The 12525-nt window shown below is 45.7% G+C and overlaps 1 protein-coding gene across 6 annotated transcripts in view; it reads left to right on the forward strand.

Annotated features, from left to right (window-relative positions):
• The window catches only part of INTS2 (integrator complex subunit 2), a 67865-nt gene extending 55528 nt beyond the window's left edge, over positions 1–12337 (forward strand). For 5 of the 6 annotated variants that reach the window (XM_029611565.1, XM_029611564.1, XM_029611567.1 and 2 more), the window contains exons 23-25: positions 8631–8736; positions 8860–9036; positions 10368–12337. In XM_029611565.1, the coding sequence (XP_029467425.1) occupies positions 8631–8736; positions 8860–9036; positions 10368–10540 (456 nt within the window). In that variant the 3' untranslated portion in view covers positions 10541–12337. The remainder of the gene's footprint in view (positions 1–8630; positions 8737–8859; positions 9037–10367) is intronic. The other variant, XM_029611570.1, reaches the window with a different exon arrangement.
• The last annotated feature ends 188 nt before the right edge of the window (positions 12338–12525 follow it).

The raw sequence follows: 12525 nt of genomic DNA on the forward strand, positions 1-12525 counted from the left end.
CTCAGGTAGGAAAGGTTATTCGTGCTTTTGGAAATGTTAGATACGTATGAACAGTTAAGAGGACCCAAAAAAACCGGTGGATTTGTCTTTGTGAACAGGACCATTTTATTGTTTCCTTTATTGCTATGGTTTGTTAATGATTGTGCTGTTCTCCCAGGACAAGCAGGATGGTAGTCCTCACATATGGGTGACATCATCAGATGGAGCCCTGACACGGAATACTTTTGTCAGAGTTTCTAGAAATTTGACTGGCACTCTGATCATGCCCAGCATGCCACTAACCCTGTGGCCACCAGGGGTCCCCCTTCAGTCTCTCTTTTTCCGCACAGCAAGTTGCCTCGTGGTTAGAAGCTCCGTGAGAAATTTCTCACAGTTTCCTCACAGAAAAACTTGAAATTTATCTTCCTTTTTTACCCTCACCGGGGTCCCACATCGCACCCTGTTCCCTCTGACACTCGGTAAGTGTTTTCCTCGCGGTTTGCTGTCAATTCCCGGCGACACTCTTCTCAGTGCCCGGTCATTGACTGCACAAGCACCAAATTTTTGATATGGCGACCGGGTTTAGAAAATGCCCCGAGTGTCCGAGCACCATGGCCATAACGGACTCGCACGATGTTTGTGTTCTGTGCTTAGGACCCTCGCACGAAGTTCATTGGTGCCCTACTTGCGCACAGATGACCCCTGAAGGCGACTGGACAAGATGGAGCACCTGTTTGGGTGAAAACAGGCTGCTCTGTCGACTCCAACTCAAGTAGTGCCGACCGGAAAGGGTCCATCGACTTCGGAGATGCCCCGCCAAGAACACCGCGGAGCAGGTGACCGTCCGTCGCCGACCCCCTCGAAGTCATTGGCGTCGTCATCCTCTGTACCAGAAAAGGACAGGACTGAGCACTGCGGGAAACAGTCACTGGCAATAATGTGCGTCCCAGCCCGGTGCCAGCACCGAGACAGCAGCGGCATCGACTTCCATCTAGCCACCTGCGAATAGGGCCTGCGGGAGCCCCCATCCTCCTCTAGACCTGGGACCCCGAGGCATTCCCCACCGATATGGGTGCTGAGCACCGATCCTCCACAGGCCTCCATGGAGGCTCCGGTGACTCCTAGCCTGCCTGCTACCCCAGGTGCTGTGCCATCCATGCTGGATTTTCGGGAGGAATTGGACCGCATGGTCCAAGAGGCAGTGCTGAATGCCCTGAGGCTTCTAATCGCTGCCAGCGCCGGCCCCCATACCGGAACCGGCACCCTTGATGTTCGCACCGCTCCTCGAGCGCCTGGACATGCTCATCGGTGCCTTCCCGACTCAACCTGTGCCATTGGACTCGCTGGCACCGAGTCGTCCATCGAGGTCTCCACAGGTCCCGATTCCCACACTGGGTTCCTCGGAGGAGGAAGAGCCAATTCCCGGCCAGATCCCTCCATGGAAACCACCGATGCCGGAACCCATGCCAGGGCTATCTGTGCCCAAATGCACCTCATCTGCTTCAGTGCCCTCGATGCTGGTGCCGCATCCATCGATGCCTTCCTGCCCTATCGGCTTTGGCATACTTCCTCCCTCAGGAAGCCCACCAGGAGAAGAGGATACTCCCTATAATCCATGGGAGGATGCATCCTCACATGATTCCTCACAAGCTTCCAAGGAATTGCTCTCAGATCCTTCACCCCGCAAGAAAGGTGACTATCTCCTCCGGAAGACCTCTCCTTTGCCAGCTTTGTCAAGGAAATGTCTGACACTATCCCATTTCCACTGGTTACAGAGGAAGACGCTTGCCACAAGATGTTGGAGTTCTTACAGTTTGTAGATGCTCCAAAGGAGCTGATGGCAATACCAGTGCATGAAGTTCTTCTTGACCTCTTGCACTGCCTGTGGGACCATCCAGGTACTGTACCTCCAGTCAGCAGATGCAATGTATCTGGTTCAACAAGCCCCAGGTTTTCAAAAAAGTCAGCTGCCCCACCATTCTGATGTGGTGGAATCAGCACAGAAAAAAGCTAAAAGATCACGTCCACACTCCTCAGCTCCTCCTGATAAGGAACAGAAGGCATCAGATGCATTGGATGCATTGGAGAGAACGCCACGTCGCAGCCTTTTAGATGTAAGCAATCTGTACTGAATGGTAGTGCGCTACTGACATTGCCATGGCCCTGACTGAGTGTGCCTTCACTCGTCCCTTGAGTGGAAGGCCTGCTTGCTGGTAGCAGAATTCAATGCAGTCTGCTAACCAGTTGGAGAGGATCTGCAGAGTCTTTCAAGGGTCCATGTTGATAGCAGCGTATCAACTATATATGACCCAATATACTAGAAATCTCTGGAAACAAGTCCAGGAATTTGCAGAGATATTACCACAACAACAACAACAAGAGAACTTGTCCTCCATCCTGCAAAAAGGATTGGAAGCAGGCAAGCACGAGGTCAGAGCTGCTTACGACTCTTTTGAAACAGAATCCAGAGTTTCGGCAGCAGGCATCAGTGCTGGGCCTGGCTCAAGGCTTCAGACCTACGACCGGAGGTGCAGGACAAGCTTGCAGATCTACCTGTACAGGAGACAACCTGTTCAGGGACAAGATCCAGGATGCAGTGGCCCAGCTAAAAGACCATGAGACCCTGCATCAGTTATCGGTCGTCTCCCCAGATGTTCCCTCCGCAGCCTGCAGGTGCACATGAAGGGACATCAGAAAACAATTCTACCGACCACGCAGATATTATCCTCCCGTGTCCCGTGCTAGACCAGCTCGGGCCCCTCAGAGAGGACATGCACGCCAAGTGAGAACACCTAGAGTGCAGCCAGCTCCACAAGCTGGTCCTGCATCTGGATTTTGACTCCTTTCCAGAGAGCAGCAGCCATTCCCCTTTGATCCACAACCCAGGTCACCAGTGGGAAGCTGTCTTTGCCACTTTGCAACCAGTTGGCACCCAATTACCACGGACCAGTGGGTACTGTCCACAATAACCCACTGTTACCGTCTAAATTTTTCAATTATACCCCCGGACTTCCCACCCATTCTATCCTGGAGCTGGGACGATCACACAGGACTTCTCGAGTCAGAGATCTCGAACCTTCTGTTGGCCAGAGACATAGAACAGGTTCTGTTGAATCAGCAGGGGAGAGGGTTCTACTCCAGGTACTTCCTAATTCCAAAAAATACCGGCAACCTCCAGCCTATTCTGGATCTCCGTGCATTGAACACTTTTCTTCACAAGGAACGGTTCAGAATGGTGTCCCTGGGCACCATGCTCCCTCTGGTACAACAAGGGGATTGGCTCTGCTCTCTGGACCTTCAAGACGCATACGCCTACATTGCAATCTTCCCTCGTCATCGCAAGTACCTGCGATTCGTGGTGGGCCAAGGGCATTATCAATACAGAATCCTGCAATTCGGCCTGGCCTCAGCATCTCGAGTGTTCACGAAGTACCTGGCAGTAGTGGCTGCACATTTGTGTCACAAGGGCATACAAGTCTTCCCATATCTGGACGACTGGCTCATAAAAAGCCAGTTCAGATAAGGAGCCCTCAACTCCCTCGGGCTCGCTATACAGCTCCTGCACTCGCTGGGATTTCAGATCAACTATCCAAAATCCCACTTGACACAGACTCATCTCTCCTTTATAGGAGCTGACCTAGACACCACAGTGGCCAAAGGGTTTTTACCTTTGGCCACTGTCCAACCTGTCCAACCTTGCCAGCTCTATCCGCAGTCGACAAACAGCCTTGGCTCGACAACTACTGAAATTGCTCGGCCATATGGCATCAACAGTCCATGTCACCCCAATGGCATGCTTAGCCATGAGACTGACACAATGGACTTTAAAGTCTCAGTGGCATCAAGCCACTCAGCCGCTTACGTCCCTTGTCCACATAACCAGTCAACTTTGTTCGTCCCTTACTTGGTGGATGGTCAAGGCCAACTTACAAACAGATCTACCTTTCCAGCAACCGGCTCCTCAGGTGACCTTAACCACGGACGCCTCCAACCTAGGTTGGGGGGCTCAAAGGCCTTCAGACCCAAGAGACTTGGAGAAAAGCCGAAGCTACCTATCAAATTAACTTTCTGGAGTTTCGAGCGATGTGCTACGCCTTGTTTGCATTCAAGGAGTGCCTCTCCAGCAAAGTAGTCTTGATTCAGACAGACAACCAAGTAGCAATGTGGTATCTGAATAAACAGAGGGGCACGGGCTCTTATCTGCTCTGCCAGGAGGCAGCACAGATCTGGGCCTGGGCCCTGTCACACTCAATTCTACTGCGAGCCATTTATCTCACAGGCACACAGAATGCACTGGTGGACCGCCTCAGCCAACGTTTCCAACCACATGAGTTGTCTCTGGATCCCTCTGTCGCGAGCAGAATCTTCCACTGGTGGGGTCAGCCGACCATCGACCTCTTTGCGTCCAAACAGAACTGCAAAGTGGAACGCTTCTGCTCCCTACACAGGGACCAGAGAGCACCAACCATGGATGCCTTCGCTTGCCCCTGGAACATGGGCCTGCTATATGCGTACCCTCCGATTTCGCTAATAAGCAAGACTCTCGTAAAGCTACAACAGGACCGAGGCTCAATGATACTCATAGCCCCGTATTGGCCACGCCAAGTCTGGTTTCCCATAATTCTCAACCTCTCAGTCCAGGAACCCATTCGCCTGGGCACAGCGCCCAACCTCATAACACAGAATCACGGCAAATTACGTCACCCGAACCTCCAGACCCTATCTCTGACGGCCTGGATGTTGAAAGGTTGATATTACAGCCCCTCAATCTTTCTAGTAGCATGTCTCAAGTCCTCGTAGCTTCAAGAAAGCCTTCCATACAGAAGTCTTACTGTTCTAAGTGGAAGAGGTTTACTGTGTGGTGCACACAAAGGATTAAATTCCTTCAATTGCCCCACACCAACAGTCTTAGATTCTCTGGCACCTCTCGGAATCTGGTCTCCAGACGTCATCTATCCGAGTACACCTTAGTGCCATCTCTGCTTACTATCAAGGAGTAGGGGATGCCCCTATAACGGCTCAACCCCTGGTGAGTCGCTTCATGAGAGGCCTACTACAGCTTAAGCCTCCTCTATGATCACCGGTCGTGGCATGGGACCTCAATGTAGTACTTGCACAGCTCATGCGTCCTCCCTTTGAGCCCCTGCACTCCCTCGACCTCATATCTTACATGGAAAGTTATTTTCCTAGTAACCATTACATCTGCTCACAGGGTTAAGTGAGTTACAGGCCCTTGTGACCTACTCACCCTAAACAAGGTTCCTACATGACTGGGTGGTTCTCCGCACTCACCCTAAATTCCTTCCTAAGGTGGTAACTGATTTCCACTTAAATCAGTCCATCGTCTTGCCCACTTCCTTTCCAAAGCCTCATACTCACCCGGGTGAGCGAGCTCTGCACACCCTGGACTGTAAGCGTGTGCTTGCATTTTATTTAGACCGCACCACAGTCCACATGAAGTCCATCCAACTCTTTGTTTCTTTTGACAAAATCAAGCTTGGAGTCGCGGTGGGCAAGCAGATCCTCTCCAACTGGTTAGCAGACTGCATTGAATTCTGCTACCAGCAAGCAGGCCTTCCACTCAAGGGACGAGTGAAGGCACACTCAGTCAGGGCCATGGCAATGTCAGTAGCGCACTACCATTCAGTACAGATTGCTTACATCTAAAAGGCTGCGACGTGGCGTTCTCTCCACACCTTCGCAGCCCATTACTGCCTGGACAAGGCTGGGCGACAAGACTCTATCTTTGGCCAGTCTGTCCTAAGGAACTTATTCCCAGTTGTTGTGCCTGTTGCACATGTTCAGTGCTGCTTGGCCTCATATGTATGGCTCAGCCTGTAGCTTGCTATTCACCCATATGTGAGGACTACCATCCTGCTTGTCCTGGGAGAAAGCAGAGTTGCTTACCTGTAACAGGTGTTCTCCCGGGACAGCAGGATGTTAGTCCTCACGAAACCCGCCCGCCACCCCGCGGAGTTTGGTTCGATACCATTTTCTTATTTTATTTTTTGCTGGTACTTTTGCTACAAACGAGACTGAAGAGGGACCCCTGGTGGCCACAGGGTTATGGCATGCTGGGCATGCGTAGTGTGCCAGTCAAAGTTCTAGAAACTTTGACAAAAGCTTTCCGTGTCAGGGCTCCATCTGATGATGTCACCCTTATGTGAGGACTAACATCCTGCTGTCCTGGGAGAACACCTGTTACAGGTAAGCAACTCTGCTTTCTGTGATGCATAATAGTTTAATTTGAAACATCTTAAAAATAACAGACATGCTTTGTCTGATCACTCTTGTTTTCTTAAAATGCTGCACATCTTACAAATTCTGCCAGGGGTCTGTAAATGTATGAGCACAACTGTATAGCTGGTAAATTATAAAGAAAAAACTAGTAGGGGCAGTCCCCCACCCCCAAAATAACAAAAAACCTTGGAGAGTAGTACGCAAACCCTCCCCCCCCCCCCCCCCCAAAAAAAAGAATAAAAGCAAGTTGAAGGCCATAGGAGCCTGAGGCCCACTCGCCAACTTCCCATCATCCCCTGCAATCTAAAAGTCAGTATCCTCTCCTGGCCCTTACATCCAACCTCCTGCCCCACCTGGAACCCTCCAGAACCTCCAAGGCTGGAAGCGTGGAACCCTCCAGAACCTCCAAGGCTGGAAGCATGGTAGATTCATACTGCTCCTGGTGACATCCAGTGTTTGCCAGCAGTGTTGGTACAGATGGTCAACGTTGCAGTCAGAGCGAGGGGGCCCTGAGTCAGAACTTTGATTTTCATAGTGGGGGTTGGGGAAGGGGGACCTCAGGCTGCTATGGCTTGCAAAGATTTGGGAGGGATATTGGGTGCTATGCTCTGATATTATTATTTTTTTATTCTATTGTTGGGTGGGGGATCAAACATGCTGGCCTGGCAGATTTGTTATTTGTAATCAGCTATGTGTTACTTTGTGCGTCAAGCTTTCGATTTGTGGTATAAACCCTAGTGTTAGCAAGCATAGATTACTGTAGTTCTGTCTATATTGGAATGCCAGCGTTTGCCTCATGAGCACTCCAAATTTTACCAAATTTCGCCGCTTGGGTTATGTCAGGACAGGGTTGAAGATCGTTACTCCAATTTTGTACAAGCTGCACTGATTACCAAATGAATGACAAATTAAAAACAAGACTGTTGTGCGGATTCACAAAATGTTGCATAAGAGTTTGTCACTGGCTGAATTCAATACTGCCCAGATACAGCCCTCCACGTGTACTTGCATTCTTGCAGGGAGGGCTGTCAGATGTTCCATCTCTTTGACATGCACCTCTTGTTGAGTCTCGTGAAAGGGTCTTTTCTGTGGAACTCGTTATCAGAAAGCTTGCGTCTGGTGACCTGTCCTAAGATGCTGAAGATGTTTCTATTTCAGCAGGCATTTGCTTTATTGGTTGGGTCTTTTGTACATTTATACTGTGAATGAGTTTTGGGTCACTGTTCGTAGCATTGTCATTAGAATTCAGGCTCTGGTTTGTGACAGCTTATTTGTTACTGTGTCTCTTGAATGTAGTGTTTTGTGAATGTTTTATAATGTATGCTGCCAGTGGATGTTTATAATTAACCACTTAGAAATATTGATAGGCAGTATATAAAAAATTGAAAATAAATAAATAGAGCCATGGATTTAGGCGGCATATACATTTTTTTAAATATAGCAAATTAAGTTTAGGGCTGTCTGGGTGAACTTGTCTGGATAACTTTAATGGAGTTTAAAGTTATCCAGATAACTTTGCCTCTCACTGGCTTACTGAATATGGACCTCTCAGTATTTTACACTTGCTTTCTGTATCATCATTTTCAGCAGGAAACCTCTTTATGGTACTTCTAACAAAGTGTTTTGTTAAACATTAATACCATTTTTCCTACCGTCGCTTCAAACCCACTGATGCTAAAGTAAATAAGTAGTGACAGATTTTGCATGTAGACAAATGTTTCCTTGGCAGCAGCTTTGTCTGTGTGCTTTTGCCATCTGGCTGGTAAAGTATTAGATGCACAGTTCTGCGCTAGGCATACCAGGGTGTCTTCCCTCACCAGCTGCCGGCTGACCTGTACTGGCTCCTAGTAACTTACTAAATGACAGCCGAAAAAAATTCCAAATGGTCCATCCAGTCTGCCCAGCAAATTGCTTTGGGTAGTAACTGCCTCTCTGTTAAGGTTAAACCCAAAGTTAAAGCAGGTTTCCCCATTTCTTCATGGATATCCTCTCATGCTCCTTAGAATTCCGTTACCATTCTTGTCTTCACCACTTCTTCTGGGAGGGTGCTCTGTGACTTGCCTTCTGTACCTGGACCTTAACTACAGGACACAGCAGTTGGGGAAAAGATGGGAAAACTAGAAGTCTGTGGCGGACTCTAGCATTTCATTTTGCAGTTGCATTTTTCTTCCCCCGCTGTGTATGCTAATACGTAGGATCAGATGCTGAAGGAAACTGACAAATATTTAGGCATGGAGGATTGAGGTAACCTTCAAGCTCTTCTGCCCTTCCAGACCTAAATGTGAAATAGTATCAGGTCAAATTCAACAAACTGTTTCCAAGCATAGAATAAGAAAATATCTTTAATAAATTGGGCACTCGATGTTTAAAAATGGAATAGGAAACAAGTGTGTTTTCCTCTCCTTCCCCAGAAATTTGCCATCCAGCTTCTTTCTTATTTGTGTATCCAGTACGCATTGCCAAAATCTCTCAGCGTGGCTCGCCTGGCCATCAATGTTATGGGAACATTGCTTACAGGTAAGAGATTCTTCCACCAAGAAGCCGTCAGCAGAGAAAGTTTCCTTCCTGGCCAGAGAAGATTGGACTTGAAGCTCTCTTTTCTCATCACCATTTTTTTTTTTTTACTTTTTTTTTCTCCAGTGTTAACCAAAGTGAAGCGTTACGCTTTCTTTATGCCAACGTTGCCTTGTTTGGTGTCATTCTGCCAAGCTTTCCCTCCATTGTACGAGGATATCATGTCACTCCTCATACAGATAGGGCAGGTTTGTGCCTCTGACGTTGCCACTCAGACTAGAGACATCGATCCGATTATTACACGTAAGTCCTTGTGTCTTCTTATCCTGGCTGAAGAACAGAGGGGGTGGGCGAAGGTCTTGGTGACTTATCGCTAGTGTAGGCTGAGTGATGCGGGATGTGGGCGACCTCTTGCTGTAAGGAAAGACCTCAGTGCGCTTATGAGATATTGAGAGAACAGAGCAATCTTACTAAGGCAGCTGGTTGCAGTTTTTTGTAGTTTGATGGTAGCGTCATCTTTTAGTTTGCAATCAGTTGGAAAATAATTCTGCCTGAAGGATGGAATATTCAAATTAATATCTGGCAGCCAAAAATGTATCTCTCTAATGATAGGGCAGTAATGCTAAGCACTGAGAGAGACAATTTCTGAAAATGCATAGGATTCCAGCTGGCCGGACTAGTGTTGTCGTGAAGGAGGTACCATTGAATTATGAAGGTGTCAGTGTCTTGTTTTTCTCTACTAGAATTGATTCGTGGACTGAAATGGCCAATATGAGCATCTTGAATTCCTGGGTCTTGCAGCCTGATGTGTTGTTGCTTTGGCGAATAGTCAGGGGTAATAGTGAGTTAAAGGTTTCCAAAAAGAACGAAAATTAGCTTGTCTGGAAGACCTATCAGCAGAAAATTATCACTGAATGATGATAAACAATCACCTATGTCTGTACCATTGTTGAAGAAACCTATTAAATTCTAACAGTTGAATCAGGTTCATAATGTTACATTATATTTATAAAAATTGGTAATCAAGAAGAGCCTACTGAATCTCAATAATACACCACCATACAGGGAAACATGAAGCAAGTGTTCCAACTAAACAGTCCTGCAATAAGCAAGCAGCTTATTTAAAAAAAAAAAGTCAGTGTGCCCTGCGTTGCACGGGCCATTCAGTCTATTCAATCGTATACCTGGGGACTGGACGCCAAAAAGAGAAGTTTTTTGAAAATGTTTTGTTTAAAGAAAATAAAATCTTTGACTGGTTGTCTAAAGATTCTAGATTGATTTAATGAACAAAGGGTTTTCAATCTAAGACTGGATGTCTAAAGATTTTATTTTAAACAAAAACATTTTTCAAAAAAACATTTTTTTTTTTCGAGTCCAGTCCCCAGATATATGATTGAATAGACTGAGTAGCCTGTGCAATGCAGGGCACATTGACTGGCTTGCTGATATTATGGGGATAATTATTTTTTTCAAGTAAGTTTCTTGCTTATTGCAGGACTGTTTGTTTTGAACACTTAGGTCATGTTTCCCTATGTCATGTGTAACATTTATATACATCCTTCCTTAGATATAGTCCAACCCGTAGTTGTCTTCTACTGAAGGGATTTGTTGCTTCCATTTTTTTTTTTATTAAGGTCTTCAGCAGCTGAAAGAGAAGCCAGTGGAATGGTCTGGAATACATAAAGAAGCAAGAACCTGTAGAGGTGGTTCAAGGGACCTTGAGAGCACAGATGCTGATGTGCAGTTGTGCCAGTGCATTGAAAGCACCATAGTTGACATAATAAACATGAGTGTTGCAGGTGTTTAGGAAAAGAAAGAAGGTGAAATGCAACAACAGTATGCAGTGTGTCCCTTTGAAGAGTGGCTCCTGCTGCTTGTGAGAGCTGCAGGACTGGAGTTAGCACCAAGCCCAAAGAACTCTGACTGCACCAAGACTCTTCATGTGAATATTCAGCGCTCCACAGCCCAAGGTTCCATCGTGATGGGGACATAAGATGTCCTGAGTAAGGACATAGGGGAACTTGTTTTTGGTAAGCAGCTGCTGTTTTATAGTCAAGTTTACAGATGTAAAATATGTAAATAATATTTTGTTCTTATTTTTATGTGTGGGATGTACATTTTTTACCTATGATAGTGTAATGGGTGGGGTTTTTGTTTTTTTAATTATTTTTTAGCAAAATTTCAATCAGCTTTGTTATCTTTAACAGGATTTCACAGTGATTCATGTTTTGGGTAATAAATAAGCTTACCTGAAGTACTGTTCTGTTTAATAAAATTTTGTAAAAAGTTCATTTATACTCCTTTTAAAAATACTGATTTTGAACATTTTTATATCCCTGTGTTAAGATGGCAATAATCCACCCTCTACCCAAATACAGGAAAAAGATCAAAGATGCAGTGCTGTATAATCCGGATTCTGGTGGTTAGATTCCCCTTTAGAAAGGATAGGTGCTGATCCTGATAATCTGATCTTTCTTTTGTATGTAGTTGCTGCCTCTCTGCTACATCGGCTTCTTTCTGTTACTGGGATGCTTTGCAGATAGATGCTAGTAAGACAGCTCATCTTTGCAAGGACCACAGGGCAGTGACCAGTGCCACAGCATTATTATTTTCTTTTTATTTCCGTAAATTGTTGCTTTTGAAGTTTGAATATTTTGAGGATTAATTTAAAAAAAAAGTTCACATTTCTTATGTAATTGGAAGTTCACGCTCCTATTGCTAATTAGGGATCCCCTTGTATAATGGAACTGCCAGTCCCATTACTGTCATGACCAAATATTAAAAGTAAAGATTTGAAAAAGAACATTTAAAAGCATTAGGCCACTGCCATTCCTTAGCTGTCACCAGTTGAAAAGATGGTATTGGCAACTCAGCCTGAAGAGAAATCTGAAAACATGTTTGAACAATTTAAAAGTTGAGGAGGAAGAGTGGTCAGAGCAATGGGCTGAGAACCAGGGGATCCAGGTTCAAATCCCACTTCCCCACAGACACACCTTGTGACCTTGAGCAAGTCACTTTATCTCCTGTCCCCCTGGGCAGGGACTTTTTATACCTGAATACTTAGAATGTTGTAAGCTAACATAACCATAATTTGGAAAGGCAGGCTAAAAATCAGATGATATATTGAAGTATTTATTTAAAGTAGGGCATTAAATTAGGAAACCTGCACACCAGAACCCAAGTTTTTCAAAAAAATAAACCAGAATTTGAGCATTGTACTGAAATCTAAGCTAATACACTTAGGTTTCCATTTTCCTTCTTTTTATCTCTGCAGGATCTGTCAAAACTCATACGAGTCAGGCTTTGAATTACACTTAAACTATACGTTTTTCTTATGTCAATATTTTGTAGACACTTTTTTTGGGGGGAGGGGTTTCAGGAAACGTAATTGGACTTTCCAGGCTCCTTTTATCAGGTATAGTTATGAGATCCTGCTGTGACATGATTTCCTGTTATCCTTCTTTAAAATGTTGCATAGATTAGTTTTGAATCGAAAAGTTAAAACAGTGCTAAAGACTGTCCCTGTGCTATCAAATGTCCCCAGCAATGCTTATTTCACGCTAAAGCCCTTTGCTGATTGTAATAAAGATGTTTTTAACTTTCACTTTCGGCTGAGTGTCTATTTTTGCATGGTCTTTTGCATGATACAGAAGTAAAAATGAAGTTGTTTGATGCCTGCCTCAGTTCAGACAGTGGTATGAAGAAATGACAGAGCTGTGCTGCCAGGGCCACAGGAGGATGGCACCCCTTATCCTAACATGATACACAGTGACTCTAAATGGGTTGGTGGTG

The sequence above is a fragment of the Rhinatrema bivittatum genome, chromosome 8 (assembly GCF_901001135.1).
Source record: "Rhinatrema bivittatum chromosome 8, aRhiBiv1.1, whole genome shotgun sequence".
Lineage (NCBI taxonomy): Eukaryota > Metazoa > Chordata > Amphibia > Gymnophiona > Rhinatrematidae > Rhinatrema > Rhinatrema bivittatum.